We start from the raw sequence: 25,614 nt of genomic DNA on the forward strand, positions 1-25,614 counted from the left end.
TTTTTCAATTGAAAACTTTGGCGGCTCATGTGAAAAGTTTTTGTTTATCGCATGCGTAATAAATACACATGTATGTGCATTTACGTGCTTGTATTGTGGTCTAGTCGAAACAGCTGGATGGGGATGGGGACTACCCAGGGCTCCCACAGACTCTCTACTGCCTGCACGCTTGGATCAGCAGTGCTGACCCCGCCCCATACCCTCCCCCCTCTACACTCTCCTCCGCGGACAGTGCATGTCCATTTAGCATAAGTTTTAATTAAAGAATATACATTTGCAGCACGCATGTTTGAAAATTAGAAGCCACAGTCCAGCCCCCGGCAACAGCAAATGAACAGAACAGAGCAACCACTAAAACAATGAAGAGATCCAGGTAAGTCGGTTACGCCCAACTTTAAATACACTTTTATTGTCTTGTATTAGCAAGCAAAAATATTTAAAATAATAATTTAAATTAATGAGATGAGTTAGTAACGAGATCTTTTTTTATTTATGCCATCAGTTTCAAACTTATTTCAAACAAACTCAATTTTGGGACATGTTTCAACGTATTAAGAAAATCCACCCCTCTAGGTGAATTTGTTATTCACCCTTTCTCGTGGAAATAAAATTTTTTAACGGGATGACTTGGATTGTGCTGCCACAACTTGAAGTCACAGGTTCAAGCCTCACAAGTCTAAATACGTTAAGTACTACACAAAAACTCGGTATTTAAATTAATAAAGCGTGTAAAAGCGGGATTTTATTAATTTAATTACGAACTTAATAGAGCTTACCACCCATCAAAGTGGAATGGCTTCCAAAATGCTTACCTAATCTAGGAATTAATATTATTTTATCTCATTAAGATCACAAAGGAAGACTGTGCCGGGCAAAGCCGAGTATTATCCCAGCTAATATAGCGTATATATAAAATTTGATTAATATGAGTTATCATGTGTATGCGAAGTTACGTAATGAAACTGTTTATAGAACTCGCAAAGATCATAATTGCAGTAAAAATACACACTTCTATATACTCTATCTAATTAGGCCTCTATAAACAATCGACCGAGAGCTGATGCCCATTTTTTTTTAACATTAATTTGTGCTAAAAATGATTTTCATATTCTTTTTATTTACATTCTTGGTTTTATTATAAGTGCAAAGCCGTGATATATAGTCAAATGCTTAGCAGTTGATTTTTCTGCAATTCCAGTTATTTGGCACAGTTGTTGGACTTTTCACCTAGTTAAGACGCAGGTTGTTAGCTGGGCACTCATTAAATAGTCCGAAACCTTTGCTCATCCCTTTACCCTGCCAAGCCTCCCTCCCTCCCACACACCCTCGCACCCTTTCTCTATCTCCCCCTCTCTGTCAGTCGTGATGACCAGCTTAAAAGGGGCGTATGAAATTAATAGACTCTCCAACTCGCTTAATTATCTCACTCTGCAGACATTTTAAAATGGGCAAATGTGTTGTTTTTTTTTCTGTTTTCTTTTTTTTTTTATGCTGCCATTTTCATCGCAGACGTAGCTGTGCCTGCTACGAGCTGTAATTGTGTGCGTGTGCCTGTTGTTGTTGCTTTTAGCTTTATTAGATGATGATAACTTGGCTAATGAGTTGTTGGACTGACAGCGGGACTGGGCGAAAAGCCAACGACATTGTGTATTGTGTTGGCTGACCAAAAGACCAGCAGAGCCACAAGCAAATATAGCCACAAAAACTACGACAACAACAACAAAAACAACACATTTGAGCTGCCCGCGCATTTTCAGCGTTTTCATCTTGAGAATTTCGGTGCTTTTTGTTTTATTTTACGCTTTCGCGAAGGTGAGCAGCGCAAAAATTTGAGCAGCAAAAAAAAAAAATAACCAAAAGAACATTTCATGAAGATCTGCTTAAGGTTAAGCGGGTAGCTATTAAGAAAAAACGGTTAGAGTTAACTGAACTAAACTGAACTGTGCTGAACACTTGTGCTTATTTGCGTAAATGGGTTCAAAGCAAATCCAAAGCATGCCAATTAACCCAAACCTTTGTATCTGCTGTTGTATTTGTATCTGTATCTCAATGCCAATATGTGTCGCTGGGTCGTTGTCAATTTATCTTTGAGTACTTCGCGTGTTTGCTTTGCATTTGGTGTCGACAGTCCCTGATTTAATATGTCTTCACATAGAGATGGGCGTGCATGGGCGTGTACTTTTGCTTGCAATCCAAATTTGAAATAATAATTACCTTATTCGACCAACATTATAAAATTAATATATACAATAGTTTGTTTAAAAAGTTATGTCAGATACGAGCCGCATGGAATATTAGTACAAAATTGTTAACTAACCGATTGGACTTTAATTTAAATTTTAAAGAAATGTAATAAAATAATGGGAAAACCAAATTTGAGTGAATAAAATAGAAATTTAGTTTGTTAAAGCATATATGATTTCCGTTCGATTTACATTAAACTTATAACTGTTTCTGGATAATCTACCCCCAAGTGAGGAAACTGGATGAAAAGCACGTTCAAAGTAATGCCAGCTAGTACTATATACTTATATAGTATTTTATACTTAAAGCTCTATCCCAGACAAGTGTATGGCTGTCATATTGTCCTAGCCAGTGGTATGTGCTAAAACATGTTATGTTAATAATTTATATATTTTCATAATAATAATACTAAGAAGTTTAGCTCTAACTCTGAAGCTTGGTGTATCCACCTGTTATTTATGTCTCTTACTTTGGAATAGCTTTCTGATAAACATTTAACATGCACCATGGTCACATAATTTATATATGATTTTAACTGATGGCGTAAATTAAAAATGATATTTATAACACACACTATTTTAGAATTTTATCGTGCTTTTAGGTCAGGGCGACGTTCGTAGGGGCCCTTGGCACGGCCCGTGATCATCTCTATGTGCAAGAAGCAGCAATGGCAGTTGCCCCAAACTTGCCATTGAATTTCCGTTGTTGAATTCCTAGTTTGAAGTTTTCAGCCCGTTTATCAGCTATCGCTAGTGTATCTCTAGCGGCGCGGCGTGCTTATCAGCAAGGCGAATGTGATAAGGTGAGAGTAAGGTACACACACACACAAGCAGACATATGTGTGTGTGTGTGTGTGTGTGTGTAGTACAGCCGAAAGAGTAAAGCAAACAAATGGGACTACGATCGATAAGCGTAAAAGGTGAGGTAAAAAACATAACGAATGCGAACAATGCGGTTGAGTCAGAGTTGCAAAAACAAATAATAAAAAAAACAAGGCATAATATGATCGGGAGCTGGCACAATATTTTGGCCATGACTGTGAGACGCATACACAGGTAGCAAGAATGTACGTGAAATGGGGTTGCAAAAACCAGAAGCAGAGCATGTTTAGCCCTGCAGCTGGGCCGTGAGGACATGACGCAGCGCTGACTCAGTCCCCACCCCGCCCCTACAACTTAGCCCCTTAATATATATGCCTCAAGGCATAAAACAAGTGAAATTGCTTATGCTACTCACCCTTCGTCCAATTCGAGTGGCAGCCGCTTCAGCTCAGCCATGTCCAGCTCCAGGCGCAGATTGGAGACCTCGCAGAGCAGGCGATCGCGCTCGATGCTCAGCTCCTTCAACCTGGCATGGAGCATATTGTTCTCGTGCAGCAAGTCCTCAACATTGAATTTGATTTGAGTGGGCGGGTGCACGGGACCGGGACAAAGCATGGAGCTGGCCATGAGCAGAGACTGTGTTGTTTGATGCAGCAGCAACTGTTGCTGCTGCTGATGCTGTTGCTGATGCTGCTGCTGTTGGTGTTCTGGCGCAGCATCAGACTCGGTGCGCTTGGGTGACAAGGTCTTGTGCTCGGCCTCCGACATTGTTTTAGTTATATGGATGGAAACAAACTCGACTGCACTTCATGGACTGAAACAGAACATCGCGCCACGCAAACGCACTCGCGACCCGAAGAGGGAGATGGGAACACAAAAAAAAACTACTTTGAATATGGAAAAGCGAACGAAAGAACTAAACGACGCAAAGCGACGCCGCCGCAGTGTGCTTTGATTTGAACTTCACTGAATTTGCATTCGCGCACTGCACTTGGCGCACACTTTCTGAATTAATGCTCTTTTTAATTTATGAACTTATTGTTTCACTTGTGTCGATTGATGTTAGACAACTCTTTTTGATATTTGATTTTCATAACATGCGCGACCGACGTGCTACTGTTCTCCGGACACCAAAACGAATACACGAATACGGCTGAACTGTGTGACCAAGCCCTTTGTCTGGTAATATGCTGATTGTTTTTTGAAATATACCAAAAGAAATATACTGATTTGACAATTCATTTCTGCCTATCGTTTAGATTGCCATCTCTAAACTGATATTGGCGCCAAATTTGTCATTCAACATATTGCAGCATGTTTACCAAATATCAGCTTATTGGTAGAATTTAATATTTTGTTTGTGTATACAGTATAATGATAGCATCAGTAAAACATAAAGTTTATAAGCGAGCAAGACTATTTTACTCAAAATGGTACTGGGAATGGTTCACTGCGAACTAGCTCCAATTTGGCGCGCAGATGTACAGATGGTAATTACTAAGCCCCATACTCTTGTTCCTTCAAATGGAGCATTTCATTTAGACTACATTATTAAAAAGTATTTATAATAAAGAAAACTGACTTTTTCACCATTTTTTTTTAATATTTGGAACTTTTTGGCGAGGCTACGCCTCTGTGGAAAGGTGCGTTGCAGGCGGCGGCATCGCCATTGTCGTTTGTTGTTGTGATTCACTTTTGCGCGTAGATCGCTTGCGCACACGCTTTGTTTCCTTGGCCCAGTCCATTTCATTGTACGATTGCTCCGTGGCACGCCAATGCAGCTCCTGACGTTGAACTAACTCTACATGCTTCTGCTCAAACTCCTTGTCAGGCGGCAGCAGAAGTTCCCAACGTTTCGTGGCATTCACGCGTGCCACAGTACTCAGCACATCCAAGGTCTCAGCGGGCGGCAACTGGGTGGCGGTCATTACCTGGTTGCGATACAGGCACTGGGTGCGCGAGAATCTGTAGAGCTGTGCGGAAATTAAGAGGGTTGTTAAAAAGTTTAATCTGATAAATTATTGCTTTAGACATACTATGTAATCTCTGGCACGTATCATTTGCTCCGCCGAGACTCCATTGGCATGTGATAGCATCTTTTCGGGATAGACCACCTCCGACTTGGGCACCCAGTTGCCGTGCAGCAGTATTCCCACTTGAGGAAGTAGCGCCAGCACTTTGTCGGCGTTCACATGCGGGTCAATGTGTTCTGAGAGGATGTGCAGCACATCCGTAAACGAGAGTGTCTTGGCGTCCTTGAGCAGCACGCGAAGCTGTTCCAGCAGCGGCATCGTCTTCAGCATTGCTTTGTTATAAACGGGCAGCACATTAGCCGCATCTACCTGTTGGACATGCTCATCATGTGGCAGCAGCTTGTACAGATATTCGCTGGGCGGCAGAGACAGTGACTGATTGGCCTGATGGTTCGTGCTGTACAGCTTCTGTCGCTCGAGCTCTGCGGTGGGCGTGCTCCTGGCATGCCAATAGCTCTCACACCAGGGCTCATCCACAATGCGCTGAACAAAGTTATCGTAGGTGCCGCGCTGCTCCTTGGTCTTCTTTGCAGCGGCGCCAGCGCCAGTGCCACGTGCGAATTTCACCGTTACTTGCTGCGCCACCTCCTCGTCGTCCACATCCTCCGTCTGCGCCTTTTGCTCTGCCTTGCGCCGCTTGTCCTCTTTGTCAAAATAGTTAAGCGAGGGTCGCAGTTGTACAATGCTAGCCAGCGGCGACAGATGTAACTCCTTGTCCGTGTAGATGCCCACCACGTACTTGGAGATGTCCGTCAAGGAGCGCGTGCTGGTGAACGCTTGCTTGTCCACGATGCCACGTTTGTAGGTAGGTCGTTCCGCGCCCTTGGGCGTGGCAGCACCGTAGGTGTTCTTGCCATCGGCGGCTACAGCAAATTGCTCACCCTTGAAGCGGTCGTAGTGATTGGACTCTACGTTCAGACCGAAATCCACCTTGACCTCCTGTGTAAATGGTTTCACACAACAGTTGACAACAACGGCATCGTCGTGATTTAGCAGTTGGGTTTTTGTGGGGTATTGAAATAAATACAAATTTTCCTGCAGGTTTTTGGATAGATAGACGGGTATCTCCTCCACGATGGGGTCCTCTTCATCCTCCATTTAAGTAAGGATATAATACTTTAATTTGTTGTTAGCTGCCTGCTGTGCAGGAATCATGCGGCTTTGTCTGCAGAGTGACCAAGTTTCAAAAGCAAGAAAATACTAATTGATGTTAGGAATAATACTGCAAACTGGCATTTTCGATACCTTTATACGCAAGTAGGGAACGTTGCTAGAAGCAGGAGACTAGTCGATTTATTGATCAGCCCAAGTTGTTTTAAAAAAAATCCGTTGCCCGCGTAAAGTCAACAACTTTGAACAATTTGTACCCTTGGATCAAGCGCTTATCCCTTATGGGCATTTTATAACTGATGAAGTCACACTTAACATTTAATTGAATTAAATTCAAGCTGTTTCAGATTTGCATTCCACTTATGACCTTGCGCCAGACGACTGTGAGAAGTTGCCCCCGAGACAGCACACCCGTTTTTGAGCGTGCATAACTCATCAATCAACATACGTATCTACGTTTAAAGTCATGCAACTTGCGCATAATCTACTTTTATGGTAACTGCTGTGCATATATTGCCCCTTCCAATGAGTCGGTCGTCGACGGTGGCGACGGCTCGCTTATCAATTCAATTGAAATGTTATTAATAACAATTGCTGGCTTTATATTAAATGCTGTTGCATCAACACGGACTTGGACTCGCACGCCCCTCGATGAGTAATCGCAAGTGCTGCTCAAGTTTCCAGTGCATAGCTCATCTACTTGGTAACAGCGATAATACAGAGACAATATTCACTTTTTACCATCATAAAAAACATAAAAAATAATTTATTTGCTTATTAATTTGTTTAATAAATATACAATATATAAAATTTCTGGTTAGTTTGCAAGCATTTGCAAGGCCACTTGAACGGTTTTGATTCCGGGTTGATAAAAAAAGAAGAGTAGTACAAAAAGGTTGATTAACTACGTTAAAAATACATTGATAACGAGGCACATTAACAAGTTTTTTTTATGTTTTGTTTTGTTTTGTTTTAGTACACACATTGGACACGGACTTGACTTGGACGTGCCAGTTAAAATGAACAGTGATTCGGTTCAAGGCACAACGTGGATTCCGTTATAGATATTACATATTAGTCTAGATATTAACGTTGACAATAGAAGCCAATAGAAGCGAGGCTCTATTGCGTATATAACATTTACACACATAAATTATTTAATTCAGATAGATATTAAACATGCGACAGTTTGTGCTTGGCACTTGTAAGACGGAGGCCAACAGACGTCGAGCTTATGACCAGCCACCCGTCAGTTTGTGGAACATTTCCTCGTTAAGCGTCTGGTTGTTCTCTTTGGAGCGCATAGACATAAAGATATAGCCGCCAATGAACTCGTGCACCACCTTGCAGTCGGCGGATAGGCAAGAGAAGACGACGTTCTCATCGTGGAATTGAATCATCATGCACTTGATGCCCCAGTTAACGTTCCAGGCTTTCATTGTGTTGTAACGCCAGGTCTTCAGGTGATCGCCCGTATTCAGATCCATGCGCATGATGCGATTGTGCGCTACGCCCAGAAGTTCCTCCTTCTTGTGACCATCGAATTTAATGACGAATAGCGTGACACCAAAGTCAGGGAGCGATTGCCAAGCCTGTATGTACTTCAGTTTGGCTTCCATTAGCTGCAGCTGGCGCACATTGGCGTGTGCCTCCAGGATACGTTGCACCGCCTTGCCGGAGAGCTTGCGCAACATTTTGGGCGACAGGTAATCGTTGGCGTCCACGACGCGCGGATTGATGTTCAATGGCGCCGCCTGTGCCTGTGGCTTCTGCATTTGGAGCAGCGAGCGTATGCTGCTTACTTCACTCTCGTAGCTGCTGTCGGCCAACGAGCGTCCCTTGGCAGCCAGACGACAGGCAGCCATCCATTTGGCATATTGTTCCTCATTCTCGCAGCGCACCCAGAATTCGCTGTTTGGTCCGTTGCGTCCCTCCGGCGACACTTCTAGCCTTATGCCAAACTTGCCTTGGGCTAAATGCACATCGGGCGTTACCTCACAGCCGCGCAAATTGATGGTGATGCTGGGCGCACCACGACGCGACTCCTCCTGCGATTTGTACAGGTGCAGATGCAGGTCGCGATACGTGAAGAAGTAGCGCTTGTAGCCCCTCAGCGTGAACAGCTGTGGCTTCAGGAAACGCAAATAGTCCGATAGCTCGGGTATGCGTGTTATATTGCCCGCATCAGTTCCGGCATTTGGACCCTCCAGTGTGATTTGCAGCTCGTTGAGCGCCGAGTCGATGTCGTCGTCGCCGCCGTTCTTTTGGTTGGAGGTATCCAAGCCGGAATCAATGCCGGGAGGATGTAAATCCGTTTGATGATTGACTTGAAATTGCAGCGCGGCAAACATCAGTGTCTCCTCCTCGGTGCAGTCCAGCTCTTCGTTGAGTATAGACCATTTTGCCTGCTCGTACAGCTGGTTGATGCGCACCTGATCGTACTTTGGATTCAGATCGAAGAACGTGTAGTACTTGAAGCGCAAGCAGAGCGTATCAAATTCACGCACACCCTGCTCCATGATGGACAGCGATGAGTCCAGCCAACCGACGTTTAGGCGTGCCTTTTGCACCAGCGTCTTGGGCCGCACAAGGCGAGCGCGCACATCGGGACTGGGCGAGCGTGGTGAGACGGCCAAATTCTCTTGCAAATCGCCAAAAATTGAACCAGAGTCGTAGGCGACATAGCCATTGTGACTGTTGTTATGCCTCCAAGTGCCTGTTGGCGAGCTAATGGGCGTGCCAGGCGCAGTGGCCGAACGCCGGGGTGTCGTTGCGTATGGAGACGTTGGTGCGCACAGCAGATTGCCGTTGCCATGTGATCGGTCCAGGCTGCCGTTGCTGCCATTATAGGCATTCGTAATGGGCACAAAGGAGTTGGTGTCCGCTGCAGGTTGCACATATGCGGTGCCATTGGCCTCTGCGACGGGTATCATCTTTTGCGGCAACTTGGAGAAGTTCTTCTTTAAATGTTCCTGCTCGACGGGCTTACACAACGATAATTCCTCCGGGTAGCGTATATCCAGATCTTTGCATAGATTCACCACGGCGCCAAATGTTTTGATAGAGAAATTCACACGATAATCTAGATAACGTAAGTCCGGCATCTGCACACGCAGCGTTTTGTGCATGGGCGTGAAGTAGAGAAATGAATCGGATTGTACGCCCGCCTGGTCGAGGGTGGAGCGCGTGCGCGTTAGCCAAATATTTTTAGCGGGCCACCAGAGCGCATGATCGGACCAATCCTTGGGCATCTCTGGATCGACCAGCTGCAGCATGACGCCGCCAATGTGCTGGTCACCGCGCACACGCAACGTTTTCTCCACCTGCAGATCTGTGATAAGTATCCGCAGGTTCCAGGTGTTTTCGCCCACATGAATCATCTTGCCACTGTTTTCCTATTTTAGGCGTATTGCCAGCACTCATACACACAAACACGCACACAAATAAGAACTTGGGCGACTGGGCCAATATCTAGAAATGAATAGCGAACAGGAAAATCACTTGATTTTTGAATAAAATTGCTCAAATGATGACGTAATCGACCTACGTTCGTTCTATCTTGGGCCTTCTATCCAATATGCGAGCTGTTTTTGCAATACATATAAAACAAACGAGAATATGGTATTGCTGCTGGCGCCCTTATCTCGCCAGATGTTTGCTTTGCCTCGCACAGCTCCAGCTCCAGTTCCAGCTCCACTTCTAATGGCCGTTCGCTCAACGGGCTCAATTGTTATTTCCCCTTTTCCCTGTCGCAGTAAACGCTCAAGGTTATCGTTAGCGTTGTTTCCGAGGAGGTGGAGACGTCGTTGTCGTCCCACGGCACAACAAATACTAATGAATGCTGCAAAATTCCACACACATACGAGCGACGGCGACGGCAACGACGAGCAAATCGTGAACAAAGCCCAAACGCCAGCAGCTACGCGAGATACGAGAGAGAAATTAATTCATAAATAAATCAGCACGAAACGGCGACGACGCGACGTGTTTTCGCTTGACTTTGCTTACAACTAGTATCTGGCAATGTGTATGTTTGCTTTTGGCTTGTTTATTTAGCTATATACAACGTATATTTGGCAATTTGTATTGCCCAGCTTCTATAATGCGACGCTTAATATCGTTAATTTATTTTTAGAATATTTTTCACGTTCGTCATCAGCCTTCGTCTGTCGCTACAGTCGAGTGCAGACTATTTTGGTTATCGATTGCGCAGCTATTGCTGATCATGACGATAGTATCGTTAAAATAATTTCTAATTAAAAATAATTAAGTTTCGCAATTTTGCGTTGATAGATGACTAAAAATAAAACTTATGTATATATTCATAATATGGATAAGTGTTGGCTAAAACTGGTCAAAATTAATTTCCGTTTTAATATATATCGAAACATAGTCAACCCTCTTTAGGCATCGATATATCGATAACAAGGCACAAACCTGCGCGGATTTCATTACTGCTTGCAGTTTACCAATCAAAATTACAATTACATTTTGTCGAGATAGATTTCAAAATGAAATTACATTTTTAACATAACTTTTGAGTAATACACATGTTGGACGTACACGGCAACGACTGCCATTGACACTGCCACGCACGCACACATGCCAACAGTCATTTCCTTTCGCACAACATTCGTAAACAAACACAATGAAAGCTCCCGTTCAGCCCCAAAGCGCCAGTCGATGCGGCGCTGTCTCTTCGAGCGCACGTATTACAGAAAGTATCTCTCAGATACCCGAACGCCGACTTTAGTGCGCGCCCGTATGCCATCTCGCTCTTACACACACAGCCAGTCAATACGAATACCTGTAAACGAGCGCGCCAGTACATGGGTGTGTGTGCGAGTGTTTGTGTGAAAAGTCAGCTAGGAAAATTGTGCATGAAAAATCGGAAAATCTTTGTTAAAACAACATCACAACACAGTCAATGAAACAAAGATAGCGTATTCAATTTGTGTCAAATAGCAAAACTCTAACATTGCAAACAAACTGATATATCAGATGTATACTAATTTATATATATATATTTCGACATCAAGTTGTATATTCATTTAACAGACGAAAAATCGATCCAAACGATGCGAAACAACCAAAATTTTTAGTCTTTTCTGGCAAAAGGAGTGCATATATCATAAGTATATATAAAACTAAACGGCTAATTTCATTAGTAAAAGTTGTGCAGACAAACGGGAAGAAAGAGAAACACAGTGAGCGACTAAAAAAAGTAAATTACGTTAATAGTTTAAAAACGCGCAATAGTTTAAAGCAACAGACGCTGCAATACGATAAAAACAACAACAACAACAACAGCAGCGGCAGCAACAGCAGTAGCAGCAACAAGGCGCTTAGTCATCCGTGTGAGTTACGCCAGCGCAGTTCCAGCTTTCTGGTAGTACGTAGTGCAAGGCACTGTTTGTACCTGTTCCATTTGTAAGATACAAAACGCTGCGCAGGAACTTGTGATTGTTAATAATTGCAGCTCGCCTACGCAAGACGACTACGCCACGCTGCTGATTTCAATAATAGTACCAACAACAACAACAATTATCGTAGTAACCTGTTGTATACATTTGTTGTTCACCTTTCGTTGCCTAAAAACGGTCAATTCTAAAAACACAAACAGACACAAGCCGAGCGAGAGAGAGTCAAAATTCAGTTTACATACAAAACATACATACAAAACCAAACCCCGGGGCACACCTGTTTGCAGCCACTGTACTTGAATAGTATTTACATCGTTTGTTATTTAGTGGCCAACAGAATTGAATTGTTAAAATGTCGCGTCTAACGGAGGAAATGGTGATTGCACGTGCCAAGCAATCGGATCTGGGCTTAATTAAGAAACTAAATTGCTGGTAAGTTGAGCGTATTAATTGTTAACCCATTGGCCGCAGTGAAAGCCTAGCAAAAGTGCCCATGATCTGGGAGATCTGCCCACTTTGACGCTTTCACCACACCTCCAGCCTGACTGACCCGAATCCCTCAATTGACAGCAGCCACCTAGCCACGCAGCTCCTAACCAGTTTGGCCCACGTTGTCCACTTCGCCTGACTCCCTGCCTGACTGCCTGCCTGACTGCCTGCCTGCCTGCTTATCTGTGCCAAAGCACGGCAGCCCAAGGGGTTAAGTGGCAAACGGCTTAGAACTTTGAAGCCTTTTGCTAGTGGTGCTTCAAGGCTTTTATGGCTGTAAAAAAGGAGGCATTTGAAACTGGTTTTTGAAATGCGTCTTTAAGCTTATCAGCTAGAATAAGCTGCTTAGAGAAATATCTTCTTTAAAATGTATCTAATGGTTGATTGTATCTGATTTTATCGGCTTATTCTCTAAATTGATGGATGCTTAGACCAAAATGTACCATATCAAAATCTTTGTCTAAGCTAAATCTTTGTCTAAGAGTATCCGATGATGAGTTCAAGATTTGTATCCGTTTTTGATCCGCAATACGGTCATAACAGTTCTAAAAAGACTTTCTGACGTTTAAGCAACAAACTTCCCAAAACTAAAAATCCACAACCTCAGGGTACATTTTAAGTAAATGCGATCTTATTGCTTCCGTTATTGTATACGCATTTTATCCGTAAATGTCAACTGTTATTATAAAATCATTATTATATCATCATTATTTTTGATATTTTATTTAAATTCCTTTCTTGTCTTTATAGGGGCAGTGATCTCAGCGATGTTAATATAATCAAACGCATGCGCGGTGTTGAAGTTTTGGCGCTTAGGTAAGTCTCTTATTTCTCTATATTTTATCCAATTTGGGACTGTTACAGATTAGACAAGCTAATTTCCTGTGCTGCGCTTTGATTGATTTCAAATTCAATTACCCGCCTGCCGCATTAGAAAAAATCTTTTCATTGTGGGAGTGTGAGAGAGAGAGAGAGAAAGCTATCTGGGCGTAAGTTTCTAACCGTCAGATACTTGTGTTCAAATGATGTCATTCGCACAGCGAGAGGCAACGGCATCATCATTCGCAGGCAAGCGAAAAAACTTTTGAACGCTCAAGCGCGTAATTAATGCAAAAAGCAGCAACAATAGTAAACAGCAACAACATGAAACATAACAAAAGTCGTGGGAGCACCAAAATTGGCAACAGCGACTTGGTGTTTTGTAGGTTTTCAGTCTTGCGTCCAGCGAGTGCCCAACAGATTCGCGTGGGCCGCAGCGCCGCAGCAGCAGAGTGCGTAGGGGGTGTAGCGCACTTGCTGCTACAGATACAAGATACAAGATACAATATATTCGCACACAGATACAATGGCACATAACATATACATACATCTGCGCTTGCATGTAGGTGATGATTATGTGAAGTATCTTTAAGTTTTCTTGTGTGCATGTTGTTGTTGCTGCTGTTGCTGTTGCCTTGTAGATTGCGGCCTTTTAAGGCAAACATCATTGTTTTGACTGTCAAGGTCGTTGCGATCGATTTGCAAGCCAACTGTCTGTCATATGGACAACATATTGCACAACTTAAAATGTATATATCAAGCTTAATAATGTGTTTTTTATGTGCCTGCCTTATAAGAACCGAACAGCAAGGCTTTGCAATAAACTTGTGGCGAGCAGATGGTTTATAATCGGCATGAAGGAAAAGGTACAGGAAAAGAAAATCGCGTTGACTAACTTAAAAGATATTCCCATTAAAATAAGTAGGAGTGGACTTCCTCCTTAATGTAGGCAGCCGCGATTTCGTATATGTATATATATACACATATACTTTTGATCAGGTTGCCAAAGCTTAGTCGATTAGTCATGCCTGAATATCTTTGTTTGCTTTATTTAAAGTATCTCGATAATTTAACTTGCCTTCGTTGCAAGCAGAACGTGCATATATCAATGTGGGTACAATGGAAAGCAATCACGTATCTGTCATACAAACGATAGCTCAAAAATAGAGTATTTTAAGTACAAATTGTTTGGCTTGTGGATAATACATTGACCAAAGTCGATAATTACAATTGGTCAACATGTTACCGACAAAGAATTTACTTTTATAAAGCAGTCTTAGAAGGGATTAATCTTAAGATTAGTTCTTTCATGAGTCAACACAAATACTATATTGTATCTGTCATGTTTGCAAGGCTATTTATTCTACGGCATCTATTCTTCTTTGTAGAAATCTCATTTGCATTTTATATTTCAGATACATTTACATTCGTGTCACCTGCTCGGCTCTCACTGCTTTTGCTATATCTCTACGAAACACGTTTTTATATTTATAAGACTTAAAAGCTTTCAGTTGTAACCTACTTAATCGTTATCAACGAACTAATTGACACACTCGAGGGAACTTTGTGTATTAAACTTATCAGTCGATAGATAAGCAAAGTCTTGGGACACGCCATGAGTCAAGGGCCCTGACTTTCATAGCCCAACCGTTGCATTAAACCAGGAAACCCTTTTTGTTTCATGCGGCTGAGCAGGCTTTACAAAAATTTTGTTAAGCCCACTTTGTTTGCCATTTCTGGGCGACTCCATGGAGTCGTGAGAGTTGTTTAGATTGTTGTGCTAGGCTATGGCAGGCGTGGGTCGTCGCCGCCGCCAGGCTGTCAGCTTGGCGCTTGGAGTCGACTTTCCATAAATCAGTTCTTGCCCCCACGTAGTATATTCAAGTATTACTCATTCGCCTGCGTTGCATGCTTGGATAAATTACTATAGGAAAAACTTTGTATTGATTTGCATTGCGTGCCGTTGGCACTTAGCTGGATTCCCTTAATATTTGCCCCCCGGCCCGGCTACTTGAAAACCAAGTGCCAACCTTGAAAGACATTGATAACTCTAATGTGGCGCTAACTATGCATATTAGTACGGCACTTCGGTTTATGGTTTCCTTTGAGTATCGTGTGCCAGTTTCTGACTGACTCTATAAATAGGTTTGTTGGAATTACAGCGCCTCCAAAAAAAAACAAAAAAGAGAGGAGAAGAAAACTTGCTATGGCAATGCACCCGTGTGCCATTTACAAACGGGATAGGTATCGGGTCTGCTAAGTTTAGAAGCGTCTGCTGCGGTTTTATTTTTATACTTATACATTCTAGTTGCTGTGGCTTCAATTGCCCGAGGCTCTTGCAAGACTTCGCACAGCTATCAGTTGTTATCTTATCGCATAACAAGCGGCAAGCAACAGCTATAAAAAGAAACAATCAAAGCACGCGCAACGCCGCCGAATCGTCAATTGTATCGTTAGTAATCAGCGTTGAAAAAAGTGCGAGCTAACAATGAAAATTGGCGCTGAAACTGCGAACTGACCTAGACGATGACTATCTTCCAATGATAAACGACGACAACGACGACAACAACGACAACAACGATATTATTGATATTATTGCCCAGCTGGCAGAGAGCTCAATATGCCATATTCTCTGGTAGCTCTAGCGGTACACATTAAGAACCTTTTAAAGAAAGTTGACTGCATGGAGTTAATGACCTCTTCCAGCAGCCGCTTGGCTACCAAATCTTTTGTGTCTTTTGTGTGGCCGCCGCCTCAGCATAACTTTGAAATGATTCATGGCACTTAACCGGGGCGTCTTTGTCACTTAACAAGGAAGAAAAGAACACTGAAAGAAGAGAATGACTACCACAATGTTGAAATGTTCTACAGGCAAAGAGATGCACTTTTAAAGTAGATTTCTAACATACGATATACAATTATTTATCTTATATCCATATCAGATTTGCATTTGCATTTAAGCCTCTGTTATCCGCGAGGTTCGGAACCGCGCTTATTACGGATAATCGATAATCCCTGTTAAAAGAGCTCACATGAGCAAAGGACAAATGTTTATATTTTTATGGTATACCTCTGTAAACCGTCATTTACCTATATTATCTGTAAGCTACTCTTTATATTATTCGTAAGCTATTCTTTGGCTTACGGATAATAAAGATATAAAGTCAACCACTTAGCGCACCGGCAAAAAATGGTTCACGCTTAACACAGTTCCGGATAATCATGACTAAATTAAATTTCCCATGTGTTCACGTAACATAATCATAAAAGTGTTGTATAACCCCAAATGGTAATTTCTTTGCAGCGTCAATAAGATCAGCACTTTGGCACCCTTTGAAGACTGCACTAAACTACAGGAGCTGTATTTACGTAAAAACAATATTCAAAATATCAATGAAATTGGTTACCTACAAAACTTACCGGCGCTCAAATATCTGTGGCTAGAGGAGAATCCATGCTGCGAGCGTGCGGGACCAAAGTAAGTATTGTGAGATGTGTGTGGCACATAACACCTACTGTAACTGTGAACTGCAGCTATCGGGCGATGGTGTTACGCGCATTGCCCAACCTCAAGAAGCTCGACAATGTGGAGGTCACGCAGGAGGAGTTGGATGATGCCTTACGCAACAGCAGCTCTCAAATGGCCGAGGAGGATGTCTATGAGGATGCCTATGAGGCCAGGCAGCAGCAGCAGCAGCAGCAGCAGCAGCAGCAGCAGCAGCAGCAGCAACAGCAACGCACATCTCCCCAGCAAATACAACAGCAGCAGTCGCAGTCGCAGCCGCCAAGCTATCCACAGCACTCACCGCAACAGCCATCACCACAGCAGCAGCAACAGCTAACACAGAGGGGCAGTCCCAGTCCCATGAAAGAGGTAACTGAATTCCAATGCTGTTCGCCAAATCACAGTCACATTGGGTGCGCTGTCTAACACACTGACTTACTCACAACACGCCCCTTAATTCGGGCTCTAATAACGCCTGGCATTTAACAAAGCATATTTTTTCCTAATTATTAACAAGCCGCCACAATTAGCAAGTCCGCTTGCTAACAACACCGATGGAACCAATAATGTCAGCGATTTATATAGCAATCAATTGCAAAACTCAATGCCCCCGACACCCACAAAGGTAAACGAACGAATAGTTTCAGGTCGAACTGTTTATGACTGGCCCTAATTGAGTTTTGCGGCAGACGGGAGTGGGATAAATGAGTGGAATTCTCGGGGGAGTAACCGATAATAGACTTTAAATAAGGATTTAATATAATACTAAAACAATGCATTAAATGAGCTACGAACTGGGAAATATTCTTGACTGAATCTAACATAGTATATTATTTTTCAAATAAAAAGGACAGACGGATTGTTATAATATTTGCTTTGGTTAACAGAAGATAAAGTTTTGTTAAAATAAAAGATATATAGGCAGGGAAATCAAATAACAGTTAAGTGTTGTACAACGCATTATGCATCATGGTTGCGGTATGAAACTCAACTGTTTATAGTTGCTGTAAGCGTTTATCAGTCAGTGAATAGGAAAGAAGAGTAGAGTATACACACTAACAAATTTGGCTTTCCATATTCTTTACTATTTAACAGGAACCCGCGCACCCGCCATCGCCCAAATATAACACCATTACTAAAGAGCAACGCACTTCCTTTCATCAATATGATGTAAGATCCTCATACTATCAAGAAGCCTAGCAAATCAGCCAACCATTTTACCATTTATATTATAATGATGAGCTTGTTGCCGAGCCTAGTCAATGTGTAGCTAGTTGGGTTTTTTTGGGCGTGTACACGTCACACTTGAGCCCTCAGCCCTATTGGGCGCCGTGTTACGCGTGAACGAGTCACGCGATGTGGCACTGGCATGGTTAAGGTTCTTCAGTTTTTCATTTCCAGCCAGCCAGCTAGCCAGCCACTCGGCCCATTGTCGGGCGGGGGCTTGGGTTTCTGGGTTAAGTCGTGCCGCAACAGCCACATTTGACTTTGAGCGAATGGCGAGCAGAGAGAAACTGAAACCGAGACGAGACGAGAAACGAGAAACATGACTAGTTCATAAAATAGGTCATTATGTATTCAACAAGCAATGGCCAAAGAAATGAAAGAATAACAAAAAGGGGTTAGGCCCCCGGCCCTAAGCACATTTTGGAGATTTAAATGCTTGTAGTCTCTGCAGCGCTTGGCAACGGCAACAAGCTCAGCATTATTCGAAATGTGAGATGGTCTGGTATTCAAGTGGCAGGCAACATAACTAACAAATTCTTTGTGCTCCTCTCCCACAACTAAAACAAACGCACCACAACACTAACCAACACAACAACGATAACGATAACGATAACGATAACCACATCGATTAGCACTCGCCGGGCTCTGATCAGGAGAGTCCACATGTTGGCTACAGAGAGACGCGTCCAACGCCCCTCCCGCCTAGCATATCCTCACACTCGATGAAGGTAAACATCGCAAATAAAAAGACGATTGGATGCAGAAGGATGGTAGACATTAAGCCAGAATAGTTACGCGTTTTAATTATGGTATTCCTTCCTTTCTTATACAGGAATACTATCAGTCGGATCGGGCAACTTATCCGGCGCATTATCGTCACAGTCAAACCGATCTAACCGAATGGGAGGAGCATCAGCACCAGGCACCACAGGTGCATCATAATCCATACGGCAGCCAAATGCAGCTGCATTATCCGCAGCGACGCAGCGCGGGCCCCGAGACCGGAGCCGAGCGTTACGCTTATCGGAATGGAAGTGCTCGAGAGAATGGGGGAGAATGGGAGGTCGAGGAACGCACCAGATCTAGGTAAGGCACCAGCTGATAATCTCAATGAATCGTTTAGCACTTTGTAATCAAAAACTTTGTTCATGCAGGCGCCCCGAGGGTCGCTATAGTGATGCGGTTAGCACAGTTTCGGCCACCGTCATGAATCATTTTGCAGGCTGTCATCGACGGCCCGTCAATCGAGTGAGTAACCGCATATGAACCGTTAAGATACTTGTACATTAACATCCCCTGCCTTGCCAGAACTCCAATTTACTGTCTGCCACATTGTGCCTGGTCAAGGAACTGGACTACGGCAGCCTGGAGGTATTGGAACACGCTGTGCGCTGTCGCATTGACGAACTGGCGGGCGAATGATGAAGACGTGTAACTAATCGCATGTCGATTAGCTAATACACGTAATGGTCTTCGTAGACCTCAGAGTGAAAATACCAATTGGAGGATAGTTGGTAAACTTAACTCAAAGACCAGACAAAAAGACACTCAGCAATATAATGACTCGAAATTTTCTACTAACAACTTAACGAATTACAACAACAAATATATAAACTAAACTTGCCAATTGTAACTGTAATAATGTTAACTTTTATATGCGTCGGATAAGCAAAAATTTTTGCTATATGAAATATACGTATGCGTACGTAACATATGCATATGATAATTATTACACAATGTATAAACTAACCAAGAATTTATACGCTGTCTTTAAATAATTTGATCGTTATCCTAGCGTATTTAGTTTTATCTTGTTTTCTACACTCGGCATTGCAAATGTGTTGAATTAGCAATGTAACTAAAGAAAAAATCGGAATAACATTTAATGCCACACTAGCCTTATTTTGTACTTAACAAGAAAAATGAAACTCACGTCTAAGGCGTAAAGCACAATACTTGCATCTTCCTTGTTTTAATAAGTTAGTTAATATGTTTAATTCGAGAATTATGGGCATAATTTAAAAGCTTGCCAAGCCTTTTTGTTAAATAATTGTACACAACACAATGAAACACTAATACTTATACAAACACGTCCATTTTAAGTATATTTTCTTTTATAAAATGCGTATGAAAATAATAAAGTAAATATATTAACATAGAAAAGTTAAATTTGTTTTAATAAAAATTATCGCTCAGTGTATATTTGAAAAATTTCCCCAAGCGGTGTATTCTGCACAATGGCCTGCTTTAAACTGCTTGCTTATCGTATAGCAGCAAGCAGCTCATTATCGTACGTGGTGCGCGGTAACGATGAGAGCTTTTTAGTACTTAGCTAGGACTAATACCAAAACGATAAAAGGCCAAACAGTACTATTCTGTGCTACTCTGAATAAATTTTTGTAATCTTAATGCACATTCCTAATGGGAAAGAGTCCAAAATGATCTCAACACAATTAGGGCTGGAAACACTATGATTCGAATATAGGGATAAGGATTTAAAAACAGAGAAACTTGGAAAATGTTTGATATGTAATGCAAATAATTTTAATTCTATCCGAATAAGATATATATTTTCAAAAATTTTTCGGCAATTTGAAAACATTGGTAACTTCCCAAGTGCAGTTCATTAGCGTAAGTGGTGCATGACAAAGCTGAAAGCTTTTTAGTACTTAGTAAGGACTTATACCAAAACGATAAAAGGCCAAACAGTACTATTCTGTACTATTATGAACGGATTTGTTATAATAGTATTTTTAGTATTAATACACATTACCAATATGAAAAAAGTGTCCAAAATTTTCTCTAACACTGTTAAAGTCAGAAATCCTTTGATTGGAGTATAAGGACGAAGTGTGAAAACACATATGGATACTACATTTCAAGGAGTGCGAAGCAATAAAAATTACGATCGTAATTAATATACGATTTTGCTTGGAAAATGTTTGAACTTATGAAATAAAATGCTTTCCTTTCTATCCGATAAAGATATATTTTTACATATTTTTTCGGCAAATTCAAAACATCGGTAACTTCTTCCCTAGTTGGGTGAAAGTTAAAAAAAAAAAACAGAAAACTTTTGTTACTGGAATTGGATTGCAGGCAAAAGTTTTCTCTGTCTTCATTATTATTTGTACCCTTCAAAATAAAACTCGAATTTTTAGAGGGGCTTTACAACATTTAACACATAATATATTTATTTGACTTTTATGTAGGGTTGTTCAGTAGTATGGTTATTAATATGTGGTTGTCTTTAAGTTTCTCCTTCCGGTTGTTTTACAGTTTATGGATTTTGACTAACCTATTTAAGCTTGTCTTTGCCATAATATTTATTTACTTTGCTGCTAATTTTTGTTAATTATAGTTATATCTGTTGTTGCTGATGTTACACACTCTGGCATCAATTCTATGCCAATTACTGGAACTAAAACGAGAAATACTTTTTTTTTTTTTTTCGAATTTTAGTTGTTATTTCGTAATTGATGATGATGTTGTTCACTAAATTTTCTTTTATATTTATTATAATTATAAAGTTTGTATTATTATTTGAGCTATTTTTGAAACTCAGTGATTTTTGGCCGCTGAATTCATGGCAGAAACGCAACACCTAACATATACATATACATAAATGTAAAGTGCATTACGATATACTAGATTATAATGAATATTGATAATGTTTTTATTAACTTGCTACACATTGATATATTGAAGCCGCAGTAAATTTTAAACAAGTGTGCTCTGAAAAATTGTAATCTCTGCTGCATTTTTCTTTTTCCTTTTTTCTTTCTTTTTTTTCGTAACTAATTGTGCAATTACAAACATTTAAGAAGTGCCAGATTATAAATATTTTTTCTAACATGTATATACGATTTAGTTTCAGTGTAGCCAATGATGTTATTGAAAACTTTACACATTTAAAACATTCATATTATTGTATATTTAATTATTGTCTGTCACAGCGTCGCGTACGACACAACAACGTGTGTTAGCCTTTAAATATAAATAAATAAAAGTTTTTCAAATTTTTTTTTTTTTTTGACTGGTAATCTACGCTTAAGCTCTTAAGAAATAAATTGCAAGAGATGTTGGTATTGCAATTGACGCATGTCTTCCAAAATGCTTGTTGTTGTTTGCTGAAATTGTCTTCTATTTCAAACAATGCGAAAAAATGTCTTCCAAACATTTTTTTTTTTAGCATATATAGAATATTTTATGATATATAATATATATATGTATATATAAATATATGTTTATATATAGTTATGCACATTGAGATATTTGCAGTAAATACACTTATTTAATTGATGTCTTCCTCGAAAAACGTTGGGTCGCTTTTCTTAATGTGAGCCTCTGATTTGCAATCGCAACTCATTTTGTATAGACCAAATTAGCTATATATGTATATTCATATGTATGCATATATATATATATTGATTCATTCATATGGGTTGTTCAATAGCCAACACTAAACACTTGGTTAACATTTATAATTGTTACACATAATTGATGCTGATTTGTATTTTAGACAAAATTATAGATATATTATTTCAAAATTTAATGCTTATCAACTTTTTTCTTCTGCCATTGTAAAATTGATATGCTGATTCCATTAATTAAACCAAAAATTGATATTATAATAGTTAAAGTTTTTATTATTGTAGCGTGTTTTTTAATGTAAATAATTGGTTTACGACGATATGTTGTGTATTTTTGATATTAATTGGTTGTGATTTCTACGCTTTGCTCCATCCCAATCCGCCAAACTGGCGGATGCTACAACTAATCCTTAGGTTTTATTTGTGCCGACATCTGCATCTGGTTAGCCGAATTGACAGTCTCCCATGGATGCCAATGCCGCACTGGAAGCCCTTTTGTGATTTTGCTGTTTCTCTCCTACGAGCTGAGCACTTTAATTTTGAAGTGTTGATTTTTATGTTTTGCTTATTTGTTTTGTTTTTGTTTTTTTTTTTTTGGTTTTTTTCTTTTTTGCTTAGTTAGTTTACTATATTGCATAGCATATTTGTTTTTAATTGAAATTAATTACAAATTAATTGATTCGCATAGGGAATTTCATTTTGTTTTTTGCTCGCGGCGGCTTTCTGGACCGCGCATATAATTGTATTTTCATATAGATTTACGTTTTTGCCGTCACTTTTATACAATTCAACTAAAGTTTCGCAATTAACAACAGTGAATATAAAGACAACACTAGCATAAACACAAATGGAAATTGTCGCGGAGTGCGGCAAAAAAATCAAAATGTATATTTTAGTGTACAACAAAGTAACAACAGAAATATTATATAGTTGAATATATAATTGGGTTGTGATTTATATACCTTTCAGCTAAGCTGTGGGCTTAGGTGAAAAACGGCGATAAATCACAGTTGCACAAAGACCCGCCATCGCCAGTTTTGCAGAGAGTCTTGCACATTTCGTCCCAGTCCGGCGTACCATCGTCTGCACTGCTGGCCTCTATTTTGACCATGGCCGGCACCTCAGTTAGCCTGGCTTTGCCTTCACCGGAACCATGTGTAGTCACACTCTGCTCTGTACTGACCTCGTCCAAAACATCCAGCAACTGGCAAGGACTGCAACCGTTCAGCGTGCGTCGTCGTTGGTGGCAATAACTTTTACACAGTCGAGTGCCAAAGGACTGAACGGACTCAACTGTATTGCACTCAGAATCTAGAGTATATGGGAATGTCTTAGGATAAGTATATCATAAATCGCACTGCACTTCTGTATGCTTGTCTACTTGATCGCAAAATTGAATTTGGCAAAATATGTATAATAATTTTAATTAATTTAAATATTGCGAAATGAAAATTTGTTATGAAATAAAAATATTCACAAAAATTAATTTTCAGGCAACTTCGAAGTGCATTTCCAAAAACTAAATTATAGTACAAAAAAGACAAATGTAAACGTGTTGAACGGTTAAATCTCAACTTCACTTTCGTTTAAGGATATTTTTGATGTTTATCTAATATTTTATTCAAGTATTCATTCATTTATTCAAAACTTAATCGAAGAAATATGGCTTAGAAATGCCGTTTTACAAAAGCTTTATTTCTACTCCACTGTTCCTATAGGAAGACATAGTAGTAAGATTTAATACGCTCTTGTGGAATATTTTAGATGAAGCTGAAAATATATTGGAAAGCGAAAAGTTTTCCATGCAAGTCATTTTACGGTGACAGGAAGCTCGTGAATGCCAAGTTCGATCAACATTTGTTAAAGAACAATAAGGCTTTAATTTTAGCTGATCAGTCTTATTAAAACTATATGATATACGGGTCCGATCCGACTGCTTTTCACTGACGGCAACACAAAGACGAAGCTATGACCTAGCTTTAGAATTTAGGGAACTTTGCTTTAAAACAGACGGACATTTCTATATCGACTGTTGATCAAGAATAAATATATACTTTATGGGTTTGGAGACGTCTCCCTCTAAGAGTTTCGTGATAGAAACATGAAAGCCTCTAATAAATGTAGTTAATGGTTTTTTCAAATCATTCCAAATCATATTACAATATACAACTTATACAAACGACTATAATATAATAGATTGTGTTACCTGTTGACGATCCAGGCAGTTGCTCGCATTTAGCCAAATCAAAATCTTTGCTCAGTACCGTGGTTGTCTCGACTTTGCCAGACTTGGCGCAGTATTCCGCACATGGCGCTACGCCGAGGCCAGCCCTGAAAATTGAATCGAAAACAACAAGAAAAAATGTCGAACGTGTTAGCACTTGAAACTAGAATAGATATAGGCCAAGTGTTTCGCATATTTGGCTAACAGCCACTGTCGATTGGCTATCTGGATTTTTCCAGCACTCAGAAACTTCACATATTTCACTCGTCACAAGGCGTCAAGACATGTTCAAATAGATTTCACTAGTTTGTCAATCATTTTGACAACCTTTCGCGTATGCTTATCGACTTTGAAAATAATATGCACACACTGGATTACACGCACACAGTCGAAACACTTAGATGCCTGATATGGATAAGACTTGGCCTGGTCTGATCCGTTCTGGGCTGGCAGCAGGCGAAAGTTTAATGGAAACTCTTGACTTACCCGCAGAGCTCTTTACACACCAAACTCCAATCCTGAACTACGCTGACGGACGTCAGAGCTGGCGACGGTGGCTGTCGCAGCGCTTCTTCAAGGCTTTGCTGTGCTGCTTGCAGCGCTTTTGTAGCATCCCCCAAAGCCTGCAGCAGTCGTGGGTGTTGTGACGTCACGGCGCAGTGGGCCTGCGCACAGTAGAGTGCGGCAATAACCAATAGCATTCGAAACATGCTGAGGACCTCAGCTGCAGAGAGAGAGACGGAGAGAGACAGCGTGTGTGAAGAGCTAAGCATATCTAACAGGAAAACAGTCATGGCCGTGCTGCATGTGGTATACTTGATATTACTTCTAGGTGTGCGTGTGTGTGTGTGCTTGTGTGTGTTTCCGTGTGGGCAGCTGGAGGTGTAGTCCTTTGGGCACAATGGAAGCAATTGCGCTCAAAATGCAATTATCGCGCGCCTGAAAGTAGGCAACAAAGCGCCGTTGCATAGCTTCCATTGTTGGCGTTTCCATCGCAATTGAAATTTTATGCGCTTGATTTGCCCAATTCAAAGGATTTTCATATGCCTCCTGGTTTTGCCATCGCTGCAGCCTAGATCTCGCTGGCAGGTTTATCTGGCTGCCTAAACTATTGATTTTTCCAACAATATCACGTGGCCTACCACTTAATTCGCGAATTTCGCCGTAGACTATGTTGTTGTAAGAAACTCCGCCTGGCGCTCATCCAAGCCACAGTTGAAAGTTGCGAGCGAGCGCGGATGCGTGAATATAAAGTACAGTCTCCTCTGTCCTATGCATATTTTCGGGCATTTCCTTTGCAACTTAGTCGGCCATTTAATTAACTTTTGCAATTTGTCTGCGATGCT

The 25,614-nt window shown here is 41.0% G+C and overlaps 5 protein-coding genes across 13 annotated transcripts in view; 1 reads left to right on the forward strand and 4 right to left on the reverse strand.

Moving 5' to 3' along the window:
• Positions 1-4,186, reverse strand: part of siz (Brefeldin-resistant Arf-GEF family protein schizo) — a 36,843-nt gene extending 32,657 nt beyond the window's left edge. The window contains exon 1 of the mRNA XM_064689854.1: positions 3,481-4,186. Coding sequence (XP_064545924.1) covers positions 3,481-3,833 — 353 coding nt within the window. The 5' untranslated portion in view covers positions 3,834-4,186. The remainder of the gene's footprint in view (positions 1-3,480) is intronic.
• A 461-nt stretch (positions 4,187-4,647) lies between these two features.
• On the reverse strand, positions 4,648-6,286 carry Polr3E (RNA polymerase III subunit E). The gene is made up of 2 exons (XM_064689905.1): positions 5,102-6,286; positions 4,648-5,038 (listed from the first exon to the last, which is right to left on the reverse strand). The coding sequence occupies exons 1-2, from the start codon at positions 6,194-6,196 to the stop codon at positions 4,691-4,693; spliced, it is 1,443 nt and encodes a 480-aa protein (XP_064545975.1). The 5' UTR covers positions 6,197-6,286; the 3' UTR covers positions 4,648-4,690.
• Positions 6,287-6,937: 651 nt separating this feature from the next.
• Fit1 (Fermitin 1) lies at positions 6,938-10,392 on the reverse strand. Its single transcript, XM_064689904.1, has 3 exons — positions 10,217-10,392; positions 9,756-10,127; positions 6,938-9,679 (listed from the first exon to the last, which is right to left on the reverse strand). The coding sequence occupies exon 3, from the start codon at positions 9,586-9,588 to the stop codon at positions 7,441-7,443; it is 2,148 nt and encodes a 715-aa protein (XP_064545974.1). The 5' UTR covers positions 9,589-9,679; positions 9,756-10,127; positions 10,217-10,392; the 3' UTR covers positions 6,938-7,440.
• Positions 10,393-10,884: 492 nt separating this feature from the next.
• Positions 10,885-19,304, forward strand: LOC135433722 (adenylate cyclase, terminal-differentiation specific). 9 transcript variants are annotated; one of them, XM_064689915.1, is made up of 12 exons: positions 10,885-11,415; positions 11,468-12,063; positions 12,871-12,936; positions 16,244-16,417; positions 16,474-16,620; positions 16,654-16,813; positions 16,962-17,069; positions 17,540-17,614; positions 18,304-18,399; positions 18,504-18,757; positions 18,826-18,919; positions 18,980-19,304. In XM_064689915.1, exons 2-12 carry the CDS (start codon positions 11,984-11,986, stop codon positions 19,091-19,093), a joined length of 1,368 nt encoding a protein of 455 aa, XP_064545985.1. In that variant the 5' UTR covers positions 10,885-11,415; positions 11,468-11,983; the 3' UTR covers positions 19,094-19,304. The 9 variants fall into 9 exon arrangements, with proteins under 9 accessions (XP_064545985.1, XP_064545976.1, XP_064545977.1 ...); XM_064689906.1 differs by lacking the exon at positions 16,962-17,069 and having other exon boundaries at positions 10,903-11,415; positions 18,304-18,441; XM_064689907.1 differs by lacking the exon at positions 16,962-17,069 and having other exon boundaries at positions 10,905-11,415; positions 18,304-18,441; positions 18,516-18,757.
• A 1,521-nt stretch (positions 19,305-20,825) lies between these two features.
• On the reverse strand, positions 20,826-24,993 carry LOC135433519 (uncharacterized). The gene is made up of 3 exons (XM_064689631.1): positions 24,755-24,993; positions 24,251-24,375; positions 20,826-23,355 (listed from the first exon to the last, which is right to left on the reverse strand). The coding sequence occupies exons 1-3, from the start codon at positions 24,976-24,978 to the stop codon at positions 23,027-23,029; spliced, it is 678 nt and encodes a 225-aa protein (XP_064545701.1). The 5' UTR covers positions 24,979-24,993; the 3' UTR covers positions 20,826-23,026.
• Between the last annotated feature and the right edge of the window lie 621 nt (positions 24,994-25,614).

Source organism: Drosophila montana, unplaced genomic scaffold (assembly GCF_035044405.1).
Source record: "Drosophila montana isolate Dmon_TW-CO22-7 unplaced genomic scaffold, ASM3504440v1 contig_3218_1, whole genome shotgun sequence".
Classification (NCBI taxonomy): domain Eukaryota; kingdom Metazoa; phylum Arthropoda; class Insecta; order Diptera; family Drosophilidae; genus Drosophila; species Drosophila montana.